The 23,507-nt window shown below is 35.8% G+C and overlaps 1 protein-coding gene across 1 annotated transcript in view; it reads left to right on the top strand.

The window, feature by feature from the left end:
* Positions 1-21,031, top strand: part of LOC106880704 (protein FAM91A1) — a 73,045-nt gene extending 52,014 nt beyond the window's left edge. Inside the window, exons 12-21 of the mRNA XM_089355485.1 lie at positions 322-416; positions 2,592-2,678; positions 4,064-4,272; positions 8,272-8,359; positions 9,281-9,391; positions 11,627-11,740; positions 13,217-13,295; positions 13,640-14,198; positions 18,075-18,144; positions 20,814-21,031. Coding sequence (XP_089211611.1) covers positions 322-416; positions 2,592-2,678; positions 4,064-4,272; positions 8,272-8,359; positions 9,281-9,391; positions 11,627-11,740; positions 13,217-13,295; positions 13,640-14,198; positions 18,075-18,144; positions 20,814-20,936 — 1,535 coding nt within the window. The 3' untranslated portion in view covers positions 20,937-21,031. The remainder of the gene's footprint in view (positions 1-321; positions 417-2,591; positions 2,679-4,063; positions 4,273-8,271; positions 8,360-9,280; positions 9,392-11,626; positions 11,741-13,216; positions 13,296-13,639; positions 14,199-18,074; positions 18,145-20,813) is intronic.
* The last annotated feature ends 2,476 nt before the right edge of the window (positions 21,032-23,507 follow it).

The following is a 23,507-nucleotide window of genomic DNA, read 5'->3' on the forward strand; positions in this document are numbered from 1 at the left end:
GTGAAGGGAGTAAGAGTATGACAAGAGAACTAGAGTAGGTAGAAATAATGGGGAAACAGAGTAATAAATGACAATAAAAAATGTCATGCGGAAGAAGGAGTGTGGCTGATGGCACAGAACGGGTGAAGGTAGGGTGTATTGGTTACAAAGAGTTATGATATAACCCCTCATACATAGACAACTTTATGGGAAAGAGAGATAGTGATAATGACTATGAAAAAGGGGCAATTGAATATTGACAGGTCTAGTGCCATCCCTTGTTAACAATGTCTGTATGATGCATATACATGGAATAATAATGTGTTTTCTATCCATTTACAGAAGTCAGTGGTCAAAATGCTGGGTCAGCAAAGAGAATAGTTTTCCTGTTTGATTCTACACTAACAGCATTCCTTATGATGGGAAATTTGTCTCAGGTCCGACATTTTACTCACTTCACAGCTCTGTTACAGTTTTGCACACATCAGTATATATACATCTGTGAATGAATGTTTGTGTGTGTGTGTGTGTGTGTGTGTGTGCATTCTCTTATTCTTTTACTGGTTTCAGTCATTGGAATTTGGCCATGCTAGAGCACCGCTTCCAATTGTTTTAGTCTTCCCTCGTATCGAGCCCAATACTTAATTCAACTTTGTTGATTTCTACTTGCCAAACTGTTAAGTTATTTGCCAATAACTTGACAGATTGGCAAATAGCAACACATCATAAGCACAGATAAACATGCATGCACACACACACATGTTGACTTTGTTGTCTGTTATAGTTGGTCTGAGTATCTACATACATCTTGATAGTTCTCCAAAATGCAAGACTGGACAAGGTTTTTTTGTGGAAGACTAGTAGTTGCTCAAACAAGCAAGCGTCCTTTCTCTATGTCACTGATGTTGCCCAATAGAAACCCAAGACCAATACAGTTCAGCAGTGGAAGACTGGCCAGGTTGCCAGCTTGCCTGATGGCAAGTGGGCCCCTGCACCATTAGAATCCATGTATGTGGGCCCATGTTAGTATCTAAGGGGCCCATCCCCTCAAGTTTGAGAATTTTTTATTCACTCCTGGAAGAATGCGTTAATTATGCCAGCCTGACTGTGTTTGTAGACAGTTGAAAAGAATACTTAAAAAAAAAAAATAATAAATAAATGATAGCATTGTAGTTACAGGTGGGCCCACCTAGTCTCCTAGCAACCAATATTTTTAGACTCAGTCTGCCACTGCAGTTCAGTACCAGCATTGGTTCAGGTCTTGCTATCAGAGCAGATACCACTAAGCATCCTACCTGGGACACAGTTTTGTTGTACCTTTACTCTAGACAGGTACTTTATTTACTGACCCCAAAAGGATGAATGGCAAGATTGTCCTTGGCAGTATTTGAACTTGGAGCATAGTAAATCATAAAAAATACTACTAGACATTATATCTAACGCTTGTGCAATTCTGCCAATTCTAAATCATATGGTGTCACATATAAAGCACTCAGTACATTCTGTAAAGTGGTTGGTGTTCAGCTGTAGAAATCAAGCCAAAACAGACTATGGAACCTGGTGTAACCCCTGGTTTTACCAGCACTTGTCAAGCCATTCAACCCATGCCAGTGTGGAAAACGAATGGCCATGTGATTAAGATGTTTTTGCTTCCCAACCACATAGTTTCAGTTCTGTTGTGCCTTGAATAAAGGTCTACTATAGCCCTGAACTGACTAATGCCTTGTGAATGGATTTGATGCACAGAAGCTGAGGGAGGCTCCTCATGTATGTATGTATTTATTGCAAGTTTGTGTGTGTGTGTATGTTTGTAGACCTTGTCTTGGTATTGCATGATTGTTGTAAATGTATTTCATTCATTTCCAGTATTCTGTGAAAACATGTCTGGTCATAGGGAAACATTACCTTGCTTGGAAATGGGCAAAGGTTTGTGACAAGAACAGTATCTGACAATAGAAAAAACCTGCCTCAGTAAACTTTATCCGACCCAGTCAAGCATGGAAAAGTGGACATTGAAAATTAAAAGAATAAATAAACCATTTAGAGAATGAAATGAAAAGCTCACTTATATTGACGCAGGTTCATGCTATTCATCTAGAGTCTTCAAAAATTTAGCAATATATAAGCAGAAAGATTTTAAATTTGTCCTACTAAAAGGAAACTTTTGACAAAGCAGTTCCTTATTATAATAACACCTTAAAAGCAAGTGGATTCAAGGATACAAGCTAATACTCAAACCCAGTATCATTTGGTTTATACCTAAACTTTAAGTCCAACATTGTAAAATCTTTTCTAAAGTTAATCAATAAATACTACATTACTAACCATAAATATAGAAAACTGTTGAACAGGTATGAAGAGTATTACATCTCATAAAATTACTTAACTTACTGATGCCAATTGTTCATGTTGAGACATCAATACACACATACTGAAGGGTCCTGTAACACAGAGACTATCACATATGAAGCAAAAGTCAAGCAATAAAAATGGTATCTATGACGACTATTTTTCATGCCTAACTTTATTTGATAATATAATTTATTTTATTTATATATATGTATATATATTGTTTATACTATTCTCCTCTTTTTTTTCTTTTGTGTCACCAGGGTCTTAAGAGTCATGCAGTGACAATGTTTGAGGTTGGGAAACTGAGTGATGAGTCAATGGACAGCTTTTTAACAGAGTTAGAAAAAGTAGGTGCCATATTTTTTTTTTTTTTTTTTTGTAGTTGCAGATCTGCAAAAGATTACTGATTCATTTTATTTATTACATGAATACATACATGTACACACACACACACATATATATTTTATAGCTGTCACTGGCAAGTATGACTTGATAGGATATACTGTGCTTTTACTAATTGCTTAATTGTTTTAGGTGACTATGTAGATGTTGCATTTCTAGACAACCCCAGATAATGATAATTTTATGATGAAAAGCAAATTTAACCGTGATGTGATTTGCACTCATAATATAAAGGGAGGTTACAAAATACTGATCCTTGTGACATAATTGTATGACCAGTGAGTCCTTTAACCAGCAATGTATCTTAGGAAATTTAGAGTGGCAGAGCCCTTCCACCTTCAAACAATCCCCATTGAACTGCAGACTAATGAAATATTTATTAGTTTTGTATAATTATTACTGCTTGAATTGGGCATATCCTTCCTACCATGTGATGGTTCATTCTTTCTTTGTAGCACCTATTTATAACTGTGGGTTGAGCCATAAACAGTATAGCAACACTAACTGTATACCAATTAGTCTTCAGCCTTTGGTTGTCTAGCTCTCTTTGCACTCATCTGTCCACTCTCTCAGTGATTGATCAAATTAACATAATTCACTAAGAGAATGAGTAAAAGAGAGCCAGAACCTGTGATCTTTGCAGGCTTTCCCAGGTTAAAAAGGAAAATGTGAACATTGACTGTGTTGAATCTAACCTCAGTCACTCATGTGACATTTAGGAATGCTTACTACAACATAATTGAGAGAGAAACAGATTGAGTGAATTTTTAGGTATCTTTTATGATTTCAAAACATTATCGCATATATTAGTTGTAGGCATGGCTGTGTGGTAATAAATTTGCTACTTGACCATATGAGGTCTTGACCATATAAGGTCAAGTTCAGTTTCACTGTATTGCACTTGGGATAGTATCTTACATTATGGCCCCAAGCATTGTGAGTGGACTTGGTAGATGGAAACTGGAAGAAGCCCATTGTGTGTGTGTGTGTTACTATCTCCCCTGTCTTGGACATTATGTGATAGTTGTAAATGATTGTCACTGCCATACAAGCAGTGTCATTCATTTCCAATATACTATGAAAACATGTCTGACCAGGGATAAATATTACTTTGCTTGGAAATAGGTAAGGGTTGGCATCAAGAAGGGTATCTGGTTGTAGAAAATCTGTTTCAATAAACTCCACACAACCCATCTGAGCATGGAAAAGTGGACATTAAAATAATGATGATAATGATAGTTAGCTGGTGAATTAAGTTTTTTTTTAGAAAAGTTTATTGATTGTTTTATTATTAATCCTTTATTAATAACATGCTTGATTCAAACAACAGGTTGGTTCTGAAGCTGAAGGGGAAGCACAGCGTTACTTCGACCATGCTGTTACCCTAAGGTACACAATCAGATTCCTTCGTTACAACAAAAACCTCTTTCCGGACTCTAACGCAAATTCCTCTGGTCTTGGCATAGATCTGATCCGATGTGAGAGTCTCTTAAGCTTAGACGCAGCTACTCGAGCTCGGATTCTGAACAAAAATTATACGTAAGTTATTTACATCTATTTTACAATAATATTATGTATGTGTGTATATATATATATATATATATATATATATATTTATATAAATGAGGATAAGATTGATATTTAAAATATTGATCTTATCAAGTGGTCAGCATGGGAATAAAAACCATCAAAGGTAATAATTATTTAAAATTATAATACAGGGTATCAAGAGATACCACCACGCTGAAAAAATAGCAGTCAAATCCTGACTCTAAAACCACAATAAATGTCCGCATGGCACGATGCGGACATTTATTGTGGTTTTAGAGTCAAGATTTGACTGCTATTTTTTCAGCGTGGTGGTATCTCTTGATACCTTGTATTATAATTTTAAATAATTATTTATATATATATATATATATATATATATATATATAATATGCACTGTACATGTGTATTATGTAGGTATCATAATATGCTTGCTTTTGTTGTTACACTTGGTTTTTGATTTATTATTTCTCCAAAAGTTCTCTTGGATTTTACAGACCTGTATATTTAGAAAATTTTAAAATATTTATAAATCAAATATTTAATGGTTCTTGGTAGATAATTCATAGTATCAGTTACTGTATCATAAAATGACAGTTGATATTATGAGTAAATGTGATTTTCTATCTGTTTGTCTGTCTGTCCATCTCTCTCCCTTTCTCCCTCACACACACACACACACACACACAACATACCTGTTTCTATATGCTATACCTGCCCTCACTGCCGTTTAACATCACCAGTTAGCCCAGGGATGCTTTTTAATGGAGTTCACTCTGTTGCAAGCATTCAGGCCAAATCTTTGGCTCAGGGCTAACTTACACCCACCAGCCTTGGAGGATCTGTGAAAATAAATCATCATAGTGCTTCCCTTATCTCCCTGACTAAATGATTAAAAAAAATAATAAGCACCCTATCTAGTCATGACTATAAGTGTAGGCATGGCTATAAGTGTTTGACAAGCTTGTTTTGCAACTCTGTAGTTCCAGGCTCAATCCCACAGAGTAGAACCTCAGGCAAGTAACTTTTTAACCTTTTTGGTAGCTCTTCGTTTTTTTTCTTTTTAAGGTTACGTAGGTTGTTTTCTAACCGATATTCAAGAAATTATGTAAATCTGACTCGCAAGGTCTTGTTCAATATTATTTTTATTAAATCCAAATTCAATCGTTTAAACAGTATTATAAATAAAACAGGAGTGTTCTCCCTTAGTTTACTTGAAATTAGGAGAAGGCATGGGATAAAAGGCTTTTTTCTAATTCATTTTCTTCTGAGAGTTTACTTGTCAAGAAGAAAAACAAGTATTGAATTTCTTAACTAATTATTCAAACTACTCTAGAACGAATTTAGGTGAATGACTTAAGGTCATGATGGAGAAAAATAGATAATGCAATGTGTATTTCATGAGCATGACAATAATTTAATACTACAAGACATGCAGAATTGCGAGTAACAAAACTTCTTGCGGCAGCCTAAAAGTCACAGAAAAATATCAGAAATCCTGGGTTTTTATAAGTTACTTAGATATTTCTAGAAGCGTCCAGAAACTAAATTTCAGAAGAATTTTTGGTTGAAAACTAGGATGGCTTCGGCTAATAACTTATTAAGCCAATGAAAAGAATCTTTTCAAATTGACTTTGTCTAAATTTGTATTTTGGTGCCAAAAGAAAATTTCTATGGAACAACTCCAGTTGATTTCAAAACATACCTGCTACAAAGCTTTTTACTACACCTTCTACTGTAACCCTTAGTCAACTGATGTCTTGTGAATAAATTTGGTAGGCAGAAACTGAGGAAGCCCATGTGTGTGTGTGTTTGTCCCCCACTTTCTCCCCACTGATTGACAACCAATATGGTCTGTTTATGTTCCTGTAACTTAAAAGATTGGCAAAAGAGACTAACAGAACACATACCAGACTTAAAAAATAAGTACTGGGGTCAATTTGTTTGACTAAATCCTTCAGGGTGGTGCCCCAGCATGGTCACAGTTCAAGAACTGAAACAAGAGGTACTTCTCCTTACATTTATACTTTATCTGTCTTTATACTTCCACCATATTATAGACATTACATTCTATCTGTCACTCTTCAGTTTATAAATCTAAATATTACATGATGGAGGCACATACAGCATAATTCCTGAATAATCACATCCAAGGTTCAAGACCAGCAAACTCTATCCGCATACTTGGACAACTAGTTCCAGACATATATGTGCTTGTGCAGAACTGGTTAAAGCTATCTAACAAATTCTAAAGTACTAGTTTCAAAAACTGTACGTTAAAATGTAACAAAAATGAGATGATGACGATAAGAAAAATGATGACATCAACAACAATGATGATGACTATAATGATGATGATGATGATTCTTTTCAGCTTATGGAGATTATGAAAACTGGTTCTTAATTACAGACTTGCAACTTGGTGAGCAGGACCAAGGAGTATTAAATCTGCTCTGGGTCACAGCATTAAAATAGTGTCACCCTTTCTGTTGGTTAACCAGTAACTTCAGCCAATTATATTTCTCCATCAAACTAAGTTAATATATGCACAAGCACAGAAATAATAACTAGGCATGAAAATGCATCTCTCCCTCTTGCTGTCTATGTATATATAATACTTTCTAATCTATGCACAATTCCTTTTCAATTTGTTAGAAGTTTTACATTTGATATAATATAAAATTTCAAGAAATGACCTTAATTTCATTATTTTTGGACAAACCCAATTTTTATAGAAGTGAAAATATAGTTGGGGGAATCAATACATGTATGGTTATTTTTATAGAGGAAAAGGGTTGTATAGTTGAATGAATCAACACATGTATAGTTATTTTTCTGGAAGAGGAGGAGTACAGTGGCAGGAATTAACTTGAGTGGTTATTTGTATTTAGTTTATCAACTATGGAGATATAAACTCCAAAGTCAAACCCAAATGAAATTTGAGCATAAATTCAAAACCAATAAAATTAAAAACTGCAAACTATTCAGTCCAAATTTCCAACAGTTTCTGAAGATTTCATTATCCTTAATATTAAAATCAATATGGCAAAATTGTTAGCACTCCGGGCAAAATGCTTTGCAGCATTTCGTTTGTCTTTATGTTTTGAGTTACCAAGGTTGACTTAGCTCTCCCTCAAAATTTCAGGAATATATGTATCATCATTGTCATCATCATCATTATCATCATGTTGTGTCTGCTTTCCATACTTGCATAAGTTGGACAGGTCATCACAGTCTGAGTCCTTATTCAGAGTTATTGCTCTCCTGAACAGATTGGAGAACCACATCTTACTTGTACATTTCATTATTTTGGCTTAGTTTCTACAGCTAGATGCCCTTCCTATCATCAACCACTCTACATATTATCCTGGGTGAATGTTATTATGGCACCAACACTTGACCCTATGTGGTCTCTGCTCATTTGCTGACCCCTTTACAAGAGTGTACAGGGTGCATTTTATAATTGTACTGGCACTAGATGGGATTGTCTTGCATCAAGTAAGGTTAGAGAGTCCTCACTATTCTTTGATGTACACTTCAGTAATGTATCCATGAAGGTGAACTCAAGATAGAGCTGTGACAGGAGAACCAGGAAGGATGGGTTATGTTGCAAGAAGTGTGAGTAGAGCAAAAGAGAGAATGAATGGGTAGCAGACAGTAATAGGAGTAGAGGAGGGCTGATAGTAACGAGAGAATGAAGGTGGTCAATGGTGATATAATTTCTGTTGTAATGGCAGTGGAGTGGCCGAAAGCGTTTGAATGACAGGCAACATTTCATTTTGTCATTATCTTTGCTTTAGTGTAATTCCTAAATGTTGAAACTTTCATCTCCTTCTGTTATCATATTCTAGCATCTTCTATATGTGTTTAATAGATTTACCTGACACTTCTTATACTGAATTAGTGCAACTGACCTGGTCCTTTTCCCATTTTGAGCCTTTTTCCAATGTGAAAAATCAATAATATTTGCTTTATCAATTTTATTTTCAGTTTGCTAGTCTCCATGGCACCATTGAGCTATGAAGTAAAACCAGTTTGTAGTTGTACACCACAACATATAGGTCCTACGATTCCAGAGGTAAGAAAGAAGGCCTTCGAGACCTTTTTTTTTTATTTTCCCGGTTAATCTCTCTCAGACTTTATTCATCAAGACAGACTAAAGCCAACAGAGTTATGTCCCTTCCCTAGCGGTACACCAAAATGGCCGTAGTAGGAAGGTTTTCAAACTTAACTTTTTCCATGCAGCTTGACAGGATGCTCAGGATAGCTCAGTGATTACGGAGTCTCTCCAGGTTGAGCTGCTACTTCTCTGCATTGGGAAGCCACAGCTCCCACACCACTGATACATGATGTAATTAGAATATTGCAGGAAAGAATTGCAAGACGGATTCTTCAAGCTGAACCAACCAACAGAAAAGGGAAAGACCAAAAATGAAATGGTTGGATAATACCCATAGTCTCAGTTGGTCATGATTCAGAATCCAGTCAGAAAGTCTAATGACAATTGCATCTGACAGGACTCTATAGAGGAAATGCCTGATTACTCTACCCTCACAAACCTCCGAGGAATAGTGGACAGAGAAAATGGATGAATGGAATATTCTTCAGTTTTTAAATGTAGTAATTTTTGTATTTCATCTTTTATATAACATTTATTATTATTTTTTTTTTTTGCATAACATATTCATGAACGTTTTATAGTTTATCAAATTTGTTTTTAAACAGAAAGAGTTTTTGTTGTTGCAAACCTTTCAAAATTACATTTTGATTGTAGGTTGGGAACTTCTAAGCTAAGTCTACTCAGCTCTTCAATTTGTTCTTGTATTTTTGTACTTTCTGTTTATTTATGATTAGAAAAATTGTCTCAATCCCTTTAAAAGTTATATTTTATTTGATAAAACATACAAACAAAATAAAGTGAAAGAATCCTTGGTCAATTATTTCCTGTAATTCTTTGAAGATGTTTACCACCCATGAAACTTTTGAATTTCTTCAACAGGTTAACTCGGTATGGTTCAAGTTGTTTATATACCACTTGACTGGGAGTGGCCCACCATCTGTATTATTAGTAAAAGGTACAAAACTGAGGCGGTTACCAGCAATATTTCAGGTATGTACTTTTATAGTTTCTATTGGTACAAGATGAGATGTTTGTTAGGTGAGGGTGGTGGACTACAGTTGATTTAACTGACCCTAGTATTTGGTTCTACTTATTTTTTAAGTCACACATTTGTAGTGAAAGGGTGTCATTTCATTAATAACCCCAGTACATGATTATATTTTCCACAATAGAATGAAATCAAAGTCAATTATAGTAAGGTTCCAGTCATTCTATACGTGTTTAATCTAGTGTTTTACTACTTCAATGCATTTAAACTTGTGTTGCTTAATAGTCATTTCCTCTTCATAATAATAATAATAATTCTTTCTACTATAAATATGAGTCTTGAAATTTTGGGCGAGAAGATTGTTGATTACGCCAATCCCATATCTGACTGATATTTTATTTGACCTAACCTGAAAAGATTAAGGGCAAAGATGGCCTCAGCAGCATTTAAACGGATGTAGCATTAGCAGGGCAGTCGAATTACTTCACCCCAGTGTACTAGCACACTGGTGCTGCATTCGACTGCTCATTTAAAGCTAACAGCAGAGGAAGATGCATGACGACTTCCACCCAGAGTAATAGTGCACTTTTCAAAGGCATTTTATCCAGTTGCTGTCTAAATGTCAGAACATTAACATCTGGTTCCCTTTCATCGCTGCTTTATCCCATTCATATGTAGACACTAATCTATCGACAAGTTTGTGGCCCATCTAGCTCAACATGCTATGGGATTTCTACCTCACCTCATTACTACTTCAAAACTCATTGGATATTTTAGATTTGCTGCCAAGTACTGGAACTAACTACTTTGATGTGTATTAAGGAATTAACTCATGCCTCCTACATTACCTTAATAATAATAATAATAATAATAATAATAATAATAATAATAATAATTACATTGATGAGGATGATCTCTAATTGATGAATAAAGTCACAAATTTGGTAACATGGTTTTTCTAATTCACATCAGTTCTTGATTTGTATGTATTTTATTGATCTCCTGGAAGGATGAAAGGAAAAGTTGACCTCTGTGAAATTTGAACTGAGAACATAAAGGGTTCTAAGTGAAAACTGCAAGACATATTTTGTTGGGCACTCTACAGATACTGCTTTTTACAAAATTAACAGGTAAATTAGGACAAATAGTAGTTTTTAGGTGGAACTGCTCTCATTTCCCCCCACATCATAATGTACCTTGCCCTGTAGTAACAATACAATCCCAAAGACATAGTTTAAACTCATGGAATTTGGTCAGTGATATTGTAAATCAAATCAAATCAAACACCCAGAGAGTATTACACAGTATTGTCAGGGCAATTTAAAGTATCCCCTTTTCTTACCCCAAAACTTGTTTGTTCTTCACTTCTACAAATTCCATATATGTACATAAATTATTCATATCATTATCATCATTTTAACATCCACTTTTCCATGCTTGTACGGGTCAAATGTAGTTTACTGAGGCTAATTTCCTATGACCAAATGCTTTCCTTGTCACCAACCCTCACTTATTTCCAAGCGAAGTAATGTTTTCTCTTGGCCGGAAATGAATGACACTGCTTGTGTGGCAGTGACATTCCTTTATAACTATCAGGTGAAGTTTAGAGAAGGTAACACAAACATACACATGCTCACACATATATATGTACACACACACACACACACACACACACACACACACATATGCACACATGTATAAACATTCACATACAAAATGACATGTATTCATATGCATATAGTTATATGTGTGTATGTGTATATATATATATATATATAAATAAGGATAAGATCGATATTTAAATATCGATTTTATCAAGTGGCCAGCATGGGAATAAAAACCATCAAAGGTAACAATTCTTTAAAATTATAATTTAGGGTATCTAAGGGATACTGCCATGCTGAAAATAACAGTCAAAACTTGACTCTAAACCACAATAAATGTTCATATAGCACACAGGAGTGAAGACAAAAAAACAAAATAAACTAGCAAAGTTTATTTTGTTTCTTCGTCTTTGCTCCTGTTTGCCAAGTTTTGACTGCTATTTTCAGCATGGCGGTATCCCTTAGATACCCTAAATTATAATTTTATATATATATATATATATATATATATATATATATAAAGTTTAAATACATATGTGTACGAATGAATAAGCAACAAATTGGAAATAAATACATGCACAGATAATTTGCCAGATATTTAGGAAAAACTTTTTTTCTGTTATTTCTGCACAGGAATATGACCGTCTTTTGGTAACAACATGGGACCATGACCCCGGTGTGATAGCTTCATCAAATATTTTAATGACATTAAATGATGCTCTTTCTCATTCTGCTGTTCTTATCCAGGTATGTTTATTGAATTATCTTTTGATCTCTGATTCCCCATCACTTCTTGGTTCCTTGGTACCACAATAGCACTGCCTCTACATTACATTAACTACATTAACCTTACCAAACATCATCATCATCACCACCACCACATATCCATTTTTCCATGCTTGCATGGGTCAGGCAGAATTTGTTGAAGCAGATTTTCCTGTGGCTGGATGCCCTTCCTGTTGTCATCCCTCAACTGTTTCCTAGAAAGGTAATGTTTCCCCATGGCCAGATATATTTCTTACAGCATTGTTTGTATTCTTCAATTTCCGTCTACCAAATCCACTCACAAGGCTTTGGTTTGCTCAAGGCTATAGTAGAAGACACTTGCCCAAGGTGCTATGCAGTGGGACTGAACTCTAGAACCATGTGGCTGGGAAGCAAGCTTCTTATCACACATCCATGCCTGTGCCTATATATGTTGATGAAATTCATTTACAACCATCACATATCAAAACAATGATACACACAGATGCATGTACATACACACATACATACACACACACACACACTCACACACACATATATATAACAGGCTTCTTCCCGTTTCTATCTACCAAACCCACTCACAAGGCTTTGGTCGATCTAGGACTGTAGTAGAAGACATTTGCTTAAGGTGCTGCACAGGGGTACTGAGCCCATGGGTGCATGTTGAGAAGCAAGCTTCTGAACCACATAGTCACGTCTGTCATTTGCTCAGCTGTTGCAAACTCTGTGTGATCTATTATATGTGGTAAACTTAATTTGTGATATGATCATCTGTGATCTTCTTATCTGTAGTGAGCTCAGTCTGTGATCTGATCATTTGCAGTGAATTCAGTTTGATGATCTGTAATGAACACAATTTGTTATCTAATCACTTGCAGTGAATTTGTTTGTGATTAATCATCTGCCATGGATTCAACTTTACTAAAGCAATGATAGATCAACAGCTCTCCATTCATCATTCTGATTTTAAAATAATCCTACAAAGATCTTGGGATTGTTTGTAGTTGCAACTTTGTTTAAAATAGAGTAAAATCTGGTATCTGAGGAAAATGGTGAGGGCCTGCATTGGGAATAATGACTATAAAACCTATTGGACCATCTATTATTTAAAACATTAGGTGTTTTCACTTTTCATGGCAACTAAACTTATTGATATCTCAATATTTTGTATGATTTTGTTAATAATAGGAACTTCAGTTTCAAAATTCTCTTACAAACAAAAAACTGATTTTATACTCAAAAACTGACATTTACATTTAGTTTTCATATCAACATTGGCTGGATCTTGAATGTAATCATTATTTAATTACAAAGAAGTGAGAATTAGCTCATGTAGTCATCATCATTTGCATCTTCTCCATCTCCCTCCCTCTCTCTCTCACGCAAATACACACACGCTTTATGTAACAGTTTACTTTTCTTTTTTTTTTTCTTTTCTTTCAACCAATTTTCAAATAGGCCCATGGTTGGGAAACTGATGGTAACACAATCTTTGTGCCGTTTCCTCTAAACGACAAAAATGGTTACCCTTCATCAGGTGAGTCGATGAAACTCGAAAGTATAAATAAAATTTTTACATTTTCTACATCACTTAAAGTTTTCAATCCAATCCAATCTAATTTATTGTCATTTTTCTGGGGAAAATGGATTTAATTTTCTCCTCTATGCTTGCTTCTGTTTATATCTACATCTTTATTATTTTTGTGGTTGCAGCTAGACTCCCTACAGAAGAGTTTTTTTAAATGTTAGGACAGGATTTAATTTAGTGCCATATTTCTATGCTGGTTGTAATTAAAATTAAATTTTTCTCGTCAGTTAGATTGTGTAAAGTAGTCCATTGAAATAATTTTTGGATTATAATTTGTTCTGATTTACTTTCAGGAAAATTCTCTCTGAAAAATTCACAATACCATAAGGCTGTTCAAAAACTTTCTAAATCAATAGATCTACAACACACATGTGGCTATATAACATTATTGAACATTGGTAAACCTGGTCATCCATCATCAGTGGATGTTTTGGGGGCCAACTTCAGTCAGAATCTAATTCTTTCATCTGAGACTGATTCTGACTTAAAATGTGATGAGAAGGAACTCAATGTGACCAGCTTTGACAATAGTTACAATGAGCTGGGTAATTTGCAACAACATTCAGATGCTCCCTGCAATGGCATTAAAAACCAAGCTTGTGCTGATATACTTTCAAATGAATTGGATAATCTTCAGAATCAACAAATGGACCACAGTAACATTGCTCGAGATAACCTCACTTTAAACATCATTCCACCTTCTGAACAGGACCAAGACGAGAGTACTGTAGAGGACAGTGAAGACACATGGCTTCTGCTAGACTGTTTCTTTGGCATTCCACTATTTGAGTCTAAGCTCAACAAAGAGGTTTGCCAGAGAGTTGCATCTGGGAAACTATGTACCAATGAAAGGTTAGTAATATTTTGTATATTAGTGGAAGGGGTTATACAGTTCTATGTATGTGCACGTGGTAACTAGGGTTCCATATCTAGGTAACTGCAGTTGTCAATAGACAATCACAGCTGCTTCAGTAGGAGCCTCTTCATGGTTACTCAGCCTGCTAGAAATGGCAGTAAAGTTTCGCTTAAATCATACCACAGTGTTTGTTTTTTTTTTAAACAAACCCATCATATTAGTTAATACAGTCTTAACTAGATTATGTCTGGTGGATGAGTTAAGTCTGGAGTATCTTTGATTAAAGGTCTGCTGGATGATAATCAAGATAATCAACAATACAAACATGTAATAGGTCTGTTCTGTAAGAGCTGACCCGGGACCACACAACAACAAAAAGAACTGCAACCACACACAAACACACACATGGTTGTGTGACTAAGAAGTTGACTTTGTAGCTACATGGTTTTGTGTTCAGTGTCTTCTGTATCCTCAGGTTGACCAGTCTCAGAAGCTATTGTGATGAAATTTGGTAGATAGAAACTGTGTGAAAGTGAATTACATGTGTATGTGTGTGTGTGTGTGTGTGTGTGTGTGTGTGTGCATTTATCTCTGCATGTCTTTACAATGACATCTCTGAAGCAATGATGATGTTATGTTCTGCATAAACAAAATGTCTGGCAGCTTAGTGGGTCATGTGTGAAGAGGTACAGTAAAATTCTGTACTTGAAAACAAGAGTTGGTGTCCAGAAAGGCATCTAGCCATAGAATACTGCCTTAAGAAGTCCCATCCAATTTCTGCCAGCATGAAAAAAGTTAGCATAAAAATGATGATGGTAATGATGGTGTCACTGCCAGTGACAACAACGTGGTCATGCATGCATAAAAACTTACATTAATTTTTGTATGAAATAATGGAAATTTATCTGCAAACATTTATAAGTACGTCTACATTCATCACCACTACTGTCATCATCAACAACACTACATTATATAGTATTCTGTATGTGAATATACGAGGGTGAGTCAAAAAGTAATGCCATTTTGTTTAGGACATGTATAAGTACCAACACAGGAACATGTATCATACATCAAAATGAAGCTGGTCCTCTGTGGATCACATCCCTACTTCTCAACATAGTCACTGTTTCTCTCAATACCAATGTTCCACCTTCGAATGAGAGCATGTATCCCTGCCCTGTAAAATTCTGTTAACTGTTGTTTGAGCCACTTCTTCACTACAGTTTTCTCTTCCTCGTCACTGAAATAATGTTTGCCTCTCAAACTCTCTTTCGTGGTGCCAAAGAGATGATAGTCTGAAGGCGCTAAATCTGGTGAGTATGAAGGTAGTAAAGAATTGGCTCAAAGAACAGTCAACAGAATTTTACAGGGCAGGAATACATGCTCTCATTCGAAGGTGGAACATTGTTATTGAGAGAAACGGTGACTATGTTGAGAAGTAGGGATGTGACCCACAGAGGACCAGCTTTATTTTGATGTATGATACATGTTCCTGTGTTGGTAATTATACATGTCCTAAACAAAATGGCATTACTTTTTGACTCACCCTCATATTGTAGAAATTTGCAACACTGTGTTATTCATTTTGAGAAAGCATCTCGTATAGACGTATAGTGCTAAAAAGCACAAAGCTGTGTCAGTAGCAGGCAAAAAGCATCCAACAGCAGTGGTGGAATTGCTAGGTCTGGGTTTTCTGCATCTTTGTGCATCATCAGTAGCAAGTATCCCTTATTAACTACTTACTTAGATAAATTTAGCTTCTACTGATATAGAAAAACAGTGATTAACAAATTACTGGTGTTACAAATAGCCAGCTGGACAGGTAAAAATTTGTTATTAGTAACAGAAACTATATTAGTTCAGAATAGCATTTTGTCTATCTTATTTAACATGGATATCTTGTGGAAAGCCACAAAGCTGCAGGATTTGTTTTGCCAAAGCATCTTGTATAGACATATAGTGCCAAAGTGTACAGCAGTGGTGGTGGAATTGCTAAATCATGATTTCTGTGTCTTTGTACATTTTCATAGTAGGAAGTGTCCACTATCAACTGCATGCCTCTACTGATAAAGAAAAAACAGTAATTGACAAATCACTGGTGTTGAAAATAGCAGGCAGGCTGGGTAAAAATTAATTATTAGCAAAAGAACTAATACTGTTTTTGTTACTATTAATGAAGTATACTCATCATTATCATCATTATATCCACAAGAGCTGGCCAAGCCAAAGCCTGCACCAGGCTTCTGTGACTGTTTTGGAAGGATTTTTACTGCTGGATGCCCTTCCTAACACCAACCATTCAGCAGAGTGGACTTAGTGATTTTTATGTGGTACAAGCACAGGCGAGGTCAGTTTTGGCAATGTTTTTACAGCTGGATGCCCTTCCAAACATCAACCACTTTACAGTGTGGACTGGGTGCTTTTAAGTGGCATCTTCACTGTGAGGGCCACCAAGTACTTGCAAGACAAAAACTTTTAAGAGGGGAGGAGGCATTGGAGGAGGTGGTGATGAAAAGGTGATAGTGAGACAGATACAGGTGTCTTGCTGAAGAGAAAGTATAAAGTTACCCAGCCAGAGAGAGAAAGATTAGGGATGAAGACAAACAGGTGTGCTACCACAAAGAAAATACACGGTTACCCAGCCTGAGGGAAGTGCAGGAGAAAGAGAGAGAGAGAGAGACTGCAGGATGGAGAAGGTGGCAAAATGCCGGGCATGCTCACAAGGAACGGGGATCAGAGTATAAATGAGCTGGTTAAGTGAAGGAAGAGAGAGATATAGATAGTGGCAAGTGCCAGGGCATACCCATGAGGTTCAAATGCCGTAAGTGCCAGGATATTGCAAAGGGAGTGCAAGTAAGTGGCAAAAGACTGCTTGCTATTTTCAGCACCAGTGATTTGTTAATTACTGTTTTTTCTTTATCAGTAGAAACTTGATAATGGATACTTCCTACTGAAAATGTGAAAAGACACAGAAATCATAACTTAGCAATTTCACCACCACTGCTGTACACTTGTCCATACTAGAATTCTATAATCTTCATCTATATCTCTTGTACAGTAATAACTGGTGTAGTAAGTAGTATTAATGTCCCCCTTGCATTTCCTCTATTGGTGTTGTTGCTTCCACCAAGCCTTACCTTTTCATCAAATGATATTCAGTGAGCCTTTGCCTGTATCTATAATTGGCTGACATCAGTGTAGTAAATGTTATACAGGAATGTAAGTAGGTCCAGGAATTATGCAAAGTCTACTATTTTTAGCTGTGAGATTAGGAGAGTGTCAAAAGTTCCTTCTGGCTACAAGAAAGTGATGATATTCAAGCCTCTTTTCCCATTTGCCATTCTTATCAATCACTGGAGAATACGCGTAGCTGCTTTGAAAGTGTATTGGGCGACTGAGAACATACTAACAATATTGTAAACTTGACAACTATATTAATTCATAGTACTGAATTTAACCTCTACTGTGCTACTGGAAAAGGTTATTGTGTTTTCTGGCACGCAAGTTGTATTTTCCTGACCAAATTTTACAGTCAAAGATAGGTAGGTCAACATATACAAGATGACTTTGGAGGACCAAAATTCCATGTGAAATGCAGCAGAATTTGGAAGGATAGTGATGATGTTTGAACATTTACTCTACATGTTTACACTATATACTACATCTTGTATGCTGGAAAATACGATAATAGGATATCAGTGTTTGTGTATTTTGCCTCTTAAATCATTATATGATGTTCATGTCTTCACCATTGTAATAAAATAATAATAAAATCACCCTCATTACTGCAACTAATACAACCATCATTATGATCATTGGCTACTATTTTAATCAGCTCTACTATATATATATGTATCTGGTTTGTTTTCCAGTTTAGAGCAACTGCTTCACTCCAGTAGGAAACTTTCTCTACGTCTATTAACATTCATATCCCATTATCAGGTAAAGTATTCCTTTTTCAGAAATACCTAAACTTTTCTTTAATGGTCTCCCTTGTGGACTGGGTGCTTTTAAGTGGCATCTTCACTGTGAGGGCCACCAAGTACTTGCAAGACAAAAACTTTTAAGAGGGGAGCATTGGAAAAATTATTAGAGAAAAACAAATTGTGACTCTTTACAGTAAGTTTAATTCCTGCTGAGGCCAACACTGCCTTTCATCCTTCCAAAGTCAATACAATAAAGTACCAATCAAGGACTGCTCATTATAATTAACTAACTCCTACCCACCAAAATTTAGGTTTGTGCCCGTGTAAGAAACGATTATCAAGTGGGTTGGTGGGTGGGTAGATTGGCAGAATTGTTAGAGTTTCAAGCAAAAATACCTTGTATTTCTTTTGGTCCCTTACATTATGAGTTTAAATCCTACTGAAGTTAATGTTGCCTTTCTTCTTTCTGAAGTTGATAAAAGGAAATATCTGTCTAATACTGGAATCAATGGTTTTGACTGCTTCTCCTCAAAAATTGCTGTCCTTGTGCCTAAACCAGAAACAGTTATTATTAGATATTAGTCATGAACTGGGATCAATTTAACCAATAAACATCCTCTCTGACCAAAAGGAAATCATTTTTAATACTATTGACTTCACGTTTATTTTACTATCTTGACAGCATTTCTCCTCTTTACAAGCACATTGCACATGATGCACACGATCACTGAATGTGAAAATTTCTGTGATCACTTTGGTCAAACAAGGCAAATGGTTCTAAGGATGTTTCTTTCTTCATCATACTATGCTCTCAAACTCACTTCTATCTTCACCAAACTCTTCAGGCTTTTCTGCTGGTTTCACAGCCACATATAGAAATGTGTGGTATGCAGCCTCTCTGACTCTGCTAAATTCTGTCCTATTACCCTCACTTTCTCGCAATCTTCTGTGAAATTATATCTTACCATTGAGTAATTTGTTGCTCAAATGATTGAAGGAGTTATTACCTTCTTTGAAAACAGATAAGGGTTGATGATAGGAAGATCATCCAGCTGTAGAGAAACTGGTCTCAAGTTTCATTCCACTTATACAAGCATGAAGAGGTGGACATTGAAATGATGATGATAACAATGACAATGATCTTTGAGCTTCTTCTCTTACTCTGTGACCAAAACTTTATGACTAATGATCTCTCAGATAACACTGTACTGTCTTAAATTTGGAAATGATATAGATTATGTGTCATTTTAAAAAGACAAAGTGGTGATGATGGCTGAAAAGCTTATAATCATAAATCTGTTTGATTAGAGGTGACCTAGGGTTAAACAACATCAATAACAGCTGTGACCTTATTGCATTCATTTATTTTCTATATTTAACTTCAACCATTAAGCTACAGAAATTGAAGCAACAACCACCTCACCAGTGTAAAATGGCATGTCCCTTATCCATAGATCAGATGGTGATATTTCATATATTGACATAAGGCCCTAAATTTGTGGGCAAGGATATATATAATCCACCACTTGATTTGTTTTTTTTTTACTTTATTAATTCCAGAAGAATGATAGATAAAGTTGACTTTGTTCAAATTTAAACTCAGAACATAAAGACCTAACTAAATATGATAAAATATTTTGTGCAATGCTCTAATGATTTTGCTAATCCTACTTAACAATTCTTTCTGCTAAAGACACGAAGCTTGAAATTTTGAGGGAGGGGACTAATCATTTATATTGACCTCAGTGCTCAACTGGTACTTATTTCATTGACCCTGAAAATATGAAAGGCAAAGTTGACTTTGGTAGAAATTGAAATCCAAACACAAAACCAGATGAAATGCTGCAAAGCATTTTGTCTGGTGTGTTAATGATTCTGCTATCTCACTACCTTCTTGTCTTATTAATAATCCTATCTATCATAGGCACAAAGCCTAGAGTTTTGAGAGAGGGGGCTAAGTCGATTACATTGGCCCCGCTGCTCAACTGGTACTTATCTCATTTACCCCAAAAGGACGGATGGCAAAGTTATCCTCAGTAGAATTTGAACTCAGGACATAAATCCAGAAGAAATGCTGCAAAGCAATTTTTCTGACATGCTAATGATTCTGCCAGCTAACTGCCTTCTGATCCTAATTAATAGTAATTGTCTCTAGCATAGACACAAGATCTAAAATTGTCTGGTACATTATTTTATTGTCCCCAGAACAATGAAAGGTAAAGTTAACACACTGGTGGGATTTGGACTCACCTTATAGATCAAGAACAGATATTGCAAGGCATTTTGTCTGATACTCTGATTCTGCCAACACCACCCTTAATAATTGTCTGTAATTAGGCACAAGGCCAGCAATTTTTGAGAGGGGGCGGATTCATTTGTCAATACCCTTGACTCCACTACTTGTTCTGGCACTCTATTTTATTGACCATGGTAGCATGAAAAGCAAAGTTGACCTTGGAAAGGTTTGAACTTGAAATGTACTGAGCCAGAACAAATACTGCAAGGCCTGATGCTCTAATGATTTTGCTAATTCTAAAAATAATGATAATACTAATTATTCATGTTCAATCATAAAACAAATAATTGTTGTTAATTAGTCACAATTTACTTTTATATTTAACTCAAACAGATGTTTTTTTTTCCTTTTGCATTTTATTAAAATTCTCTTATTGTAACATGTTGCAGGGTAAAAATGGAAGCCAGGATTTAAATGGTTCCACACCAGAAACTGAGTACAAAATATGTTCAGCACCACGACAGAACCTGGTATTCTCTCAGGGACGCTTAGAAAAGTGGGATGGACGCTGAATTTAACATGTTGATGATTTATGAGGATGATTATTATTATTATATATTTTTCTTTCTGTTATTAGAAAATAAAATAAAAAAAGTTCTACAAATAATCCATTTTTTGGAAATGTTTCTTGTTTTTCTCTGTTACACATTTCTGTATTTAGCTTTTTGGTCTGTTGTTATGCTTGTCTACCAAATTCTTGTGTACATGTGCATATAAAAATTTGAAGAGTAATAGGATGAGGATTTTTTTTTATGAATTATGAACTAAAAACTTAAGAAGCAGAATGTGATGTGACAGTCATTCATTTCATAAGACATGTGTGAAGTGATTGAGTCGGCCCATCTAAGGAGAGAAGTAACTGAACATGATACTTTATGCTATCCAGTTGAACATCAGTGTTCTAAGGTCAAATTTAGCTTTTAGCCCCTTTGTAACATAGGTCAGTAATAGATGCACTCCTGAGGTATTCTCTGTGGGTTTCAGATCTTTCTAGAAATTTCTCAAATTTAATGTAGTTTTGGGCCATTGAGCAGTGATGGCTTTTACCAAACTTTTTGCATAATTTTTTATTTAATATTTACTTACATAAGCATTGTTAGTGACAGAAATAGTGGTGGATATATACAGGGATATTTCTGTATGTAAGATGAAATAATATATTTGTGGACCATGGGAAAATGTGGAAAAATTTATATGTGGGTCATTACAAAAAGAAGTTGCTGATCTTTGCTATACAATCAATAACTACCAGTAATTATCATCATTTAACATCAACTTTTCCATGTTTGCAATGGTCAGATGGAATTTGTTGAGGTAAATTTTGTACAACTGGGTGCCTTTCCTGTTCCAAGCAAGGTAGATATTTCCCCATGACCAGACATGTTTGATGGAAGACTAGAGATGAACAGCCTCACTTGTATGACAATGCTACACACCACCATCTCATGATGTCTAGATATATACCAGAGGGAGAGAGGGAACAACATTAACATTTCCTCCACAGCAGAAGTTTTAATGCTGTCCCCACTGATGAAGAGGATTGTCCTGCAAGAGCCCTACACTGGTGCCATGTAAAGAGAACTTGTGCTGGTGTCACATAAAAGGGTTTGTTCTGGTGTCATGTTAAAAACTCCCAACACACTGCAAAGTGGTTGGCATTAGGAAGGGCATCCAGCCGTAGAAATCAAACCAAATCAGACTGGAACCTGGTGCAACTCACCTGCTTGCCAACTCTGGTAAAACTGTCCAACCCATGCCAGCATGGAAAGCAGACGTTAAAGGATGATGATTATATATATGTTTATACATGACTTCTTTCAGTTTTCATCCACCAAATCGACTGACAAGGCTTTGGTCAGCCCTTGACTATAGTAGAAGACACTTGCCCAAAGTGCCACACAGTGTCCTAAACCTGGAACCATGTGGTTGGTATACCTGTGCCTTACAGTTACTGCAATTAAAATACCTGTTCCTGCAGGAATATTACTTCACTGGAGAATTTAAATTCAAAAATTTTTTAAACTTTTTAATGATTTAGTTGGAGGAAGCAAGCAACTAGGAGCTTTTTCCTAGTTCTCCATGATTAATGGAAGGAAAGGAGGAAAGTATCTTCAGGCAAGAGATCTAGTCTGAATGCTGGCAATGGAATGGAATCTGTTAGAGGCACTGAAGACAACAAGAACTTCCAGCCATAGAAAATCTGCCTCAACAAATTCTGTCTGACCCATGCAAGCATGGAAAAATAGATGTTAAAATGATGATTGTTTGCTAGCAAATAATCTATCTACAATACCAAGGCAGATCATCAGTTTTTCCAGATTCCAGCCATAGAAACATGCTAAAGCAGACAAGTGGAACTTGGGGCAGTCCTCTGGCTCATTGCTTCCTCTTAAAACTATACAACCCATGCCAGTATGAAAACAAACATTAAACAATGATGATGATGATTATCAGAGGTATGCACTTTTAGCATTTAGGTCTTGAAATAGATTTCTAAGCAAACTATTTTATTCCACATAGTTTCAGTTCATTTAGCTGTTGGGCATAGGGACATATCATCTAAGAATGTTGTTTGAAATTTACTAATCTTGAGCTAACCATTGATCCTTAGGATTATAAGGTATTTAGATCTTAAGATGTGTGGTCCCTTGCTATGTAAAACTGGGGTGTTTGAGTTGAGTAGGGCTGATTTGACTGCTTTATTGAGTTGGTTGAATGTTATATAGAAAACTCCACTGAGGATTATCTTTTACTTGTTTCTGTCATTAGATTGTGGCCATGCTAGGAGCACCATCCTGAAGAATTTTTAGTAAAATGAATTGACCCCAGGACTTACTTTGTTTTAAACCTGGAACTGCTAAGTTACAGAGATGTAAACACACCAACACTGGTTGTCAAGCAGTAGGTGGGAAACACACACACATATACAACAGGCTTCTTTCAGTTTCTGTCTACCAAATTCACTCATAAGGTTTTTGTTGACCCAAGGCTATAGTAGTAGGTTCTACACAATGAGATTGAACTTGGAACCATGTGGCTGGGAAGCAAACTTCTTACCACACAGCCACACCTACACCTATTTT

This window comes from Octopus bimaculoides, chromosome 7, assembly GCF_046866305.1.
Source record: "Octopus bimaculoides isolate indiv1 chromosome 7, ASM4686630v1, whole genome shotgun sequence".
NCBI lineage: Eukaryota > Metazoa > Mollusca > Cephalopoda > Octopoda > Octopodidae > Octopus > Octopus bimaculoides.